Raw genomic sequence first — 2,630 nt, 5'->3', positions numbered from 1 at the left:
AGAAGGGGTTACTGCTTGGGCTAACTCACACAGATCATGCTGGAGTTTACATGTTCATTTTCACAAATTATATTTGTGATTTGTCATATGGCTTAACAAAATGAACCAGAATAATGTTGAATTGGGTTAAGCTTGTATGCTCAGGTTGGCATTGCAAACACAGCACAAATAGCTAAATGATTTACGTTTCAAATGAACCATTAGATCCACCTCTCTCTACCGGCTGCAGCTTGTGTCTGTCCTCTAAATAGGTGGTTTATTTTGGCTCATTGGGTGGAATCTTCCTCCAGTGCTTCTTTTTTAGATCTGTCTTTCTCCTGCCCTCCACAATCAACGACTATTCTGTCCTAGCAGTGGTGTCCTAACGACGGCTAGAGGCAGATAGAGAACGGCAAAGAATCAAGCTGCTTTGTCTTCTTAAGATGGAGATTTATTGAAGAGTCCAAGCATTTTTCTTTTATGTAAAACTATGGAGTACAAACAAAAGTATAATTACTAATAAGCCAAATATTCACATTTTCATACACACACGTTAGCCTGCGCACATGCAGATAGCGCTAGCATGATTTACATGAGGAAAAATAATTAGCTAGGCTAACATAAAATGATATCTTGACAAATATTAAAGTATTGCCTACATAAGTGTTAATTACGATATCTATTGACAACAACCAAAGGAAACTTACGGACGTATTCCTCCAAGGACCCGATATTCAGAACAGCCTTACAACAGCACTTCTCCGTTTGAAACACGTGGAGACTAAACTCATCAACTTAACACTAACGTCACCAAAACACTTCCCGTTTTCCGCCACTAGGCGCCGCACTTGCACCACCAGTGGTGCAGAGCAGCAGTCTCAGAACAGTTGAATACACGTTGACATTTCTCTACCAGAACGACGACACTCGTCGCTTCTGTTCGCTGATTCTCTTCTGTTACCGCTCAAGAAGAGACGCACCATGGGCCAAACCAAATCGAATAATTGGGAGGGGTGAACTACCGTACATTGTATAATTAAGCAATAGATCACGACAGGCTGGACTGCTGCTCTGAGGCTACACAATATTTAATATTTGACATAAATGACTATCTATCACGTTTGTTCTGTCTTTTATATTTTACATGAAATATGTTGTCCAGTCTTGCCTCTTCAGTGTCGGACTGGCTTATCTCTTCTGATGCTACAAAAAAAGAAGGGGTTACTGCTTGGGCTAACTCACACATGTTGATTTATGTTGCAAATGAATCATTAGATCCACCTCTGTCTACCGGCTGCAGCTTGTGTCTGTCCTCTAAACAGGTGGTTTATTTTGGCACATTGGGCGGACTCTTCCTCCAGTGCTTCTTTTTTAGATCTGTCTTTCTCCCCCTCATCATTAGTTATAATAATCACTTTGGTATATTATAATAAGAGTAAATAATGATTTAATTTATTGAAGCTTTCTTAAGGATTAATGTTTGTTTTCCAAATCAAAGAGAGTGCGAGTGTTGTGGTTGAGTCTGAGGCGACCTGAGCCCCACGCCTGATGGTCAGGATTATGAATGATGATCAACCGTCCAACCAGAAGCCTCTTCATCATTCAGCTCCGCCCCTAAACACCAAGGAAACACAGGTGAGCTTCCATCTGATTAATTTTCGAAAATCTGTTTGAACGAAGGTTCAAGTTGCGAAGTCTGAAGTCTAATACTACTACTACTACTACTATTACAATATTACTACCACTGATGAATACTATTACAATATTACTAATACTGATTAATACTGTTATAATATTACTATCACTGATTAATACTGTTATAATATTACTATCACTGATGAATACTGTTACAATATTACTAATACTGATTAATACTGTTATAATATTACTATCACTGATGACTGTGAGGAAGTACTATACATATTACTGTGATGAAGTACTATGTATTACTGTGATGAAGTACTATGTATATTAATCTCATGAAGTATTGCAGTAATTTACTGGATGGTGAAGATATTAGTGCCCTCCCATCCTCCAAAAAGTTGTGATGTCACAGAGTACTGACCTTGGGGTCAGGGGTCAGGCCCAGAAGATGTTTCTGCCCCTCAGTGATCTCAGAGCTGGTGTCAGAACCTGGCAAGAAGCAGACTGTGAGGAGCTGGATGGATCTACAGAGCTAGATGTATCTAGATCTACAGAGCTAGATGTATCTAGATCTACAGAGCTAGGTGTATCTAGATCTACAGAGCTAGATGTATCTAGATCTACAGAGCTAGATGTATCTAGATCTACAGAGCTAGATGTATCTAGATCTACAGAGCTAGATGTGTCTAGATCTACAGAGCTAGGTGTTTCTAGATCAGCAGCTCTGTATAGTCCAGAGACAAGTCACCATGGTCTCTGTGTTGGTAGTATTGTGAATCATGAGAGCAGAACTGCAGTAAAATCACATGTTACTCACCAGCTGCTGGACGTTGGGCTGAATCTAAGGATGAGGAGAAATGATCAGTGTTGTAACAGTGGTGAACATCCTCATGTTGTTCTACTTTCATATTCTTGAAGCCACAACATCACTGTGGCCTCGACCTTAGAGGAGGTTGGTCATTCAGCGATGGAGAGGTTTCTACAACCAGACCGCTGGAGTATCACCA

The 2,630-nt window shown here is 40.1% G+C and overlaps 1 protein-coding gene across 2 annotated transcripts in view; it reads right to left on the bottom strand.

Annotated features, from left to right (window-relative positions):
* Window positions 1–418: 418 nt before the first annotated feature.
* The window catches only part of LOC311372599 (class I histocompatibility antigen, F10 alpha chain-like), a 9,354-nt gene continuing 7,142 nt past the window's right edge, over window positions 419–2,630 (bottom strand). The window contains exons 6-8 of one of the 2 annotated variants that reach the window (XM_084489579.1): window positions 2,441–2,464; window positions 2,045–2,112; window positions 419–1,593 (exon numbers count right to left, since the gene is read on the bottom strand). In XM_084489579.1, coding sequence (XP_084345705.1) covers window positions 1,582–1,593; window positions 2,045–2,112; window positions 2,441–2,464 — 104 coding nt within the window. In that variant the 3' untranslated portion in view covers window positions 419–1,581. The remainder of the gene's footprint in view (window positions 1,594–2,044; window positions 2,113–2,440; window positions 2,465–2,630) is intronic. The other variant, XM_084489580.1, reaches the window with a different exon arrangement.

The sequence above is a fragment of the Micromesistius poutassou genome, assembly GCF_964030765.1.
Source record: "Micromesistius poutassou genome assembly, contig: SCAFFOLD_5678, whole genome shotgun sequence".
NCBI lineage: Eukaryota > Metazoa > Chordata > Actinopteri > Gadiformes > Gadidae > Micromesistius > Micromesistius poutassou.
This window is presented reverse-complemented; position numbering and strand designations above follow the sequence as displayed.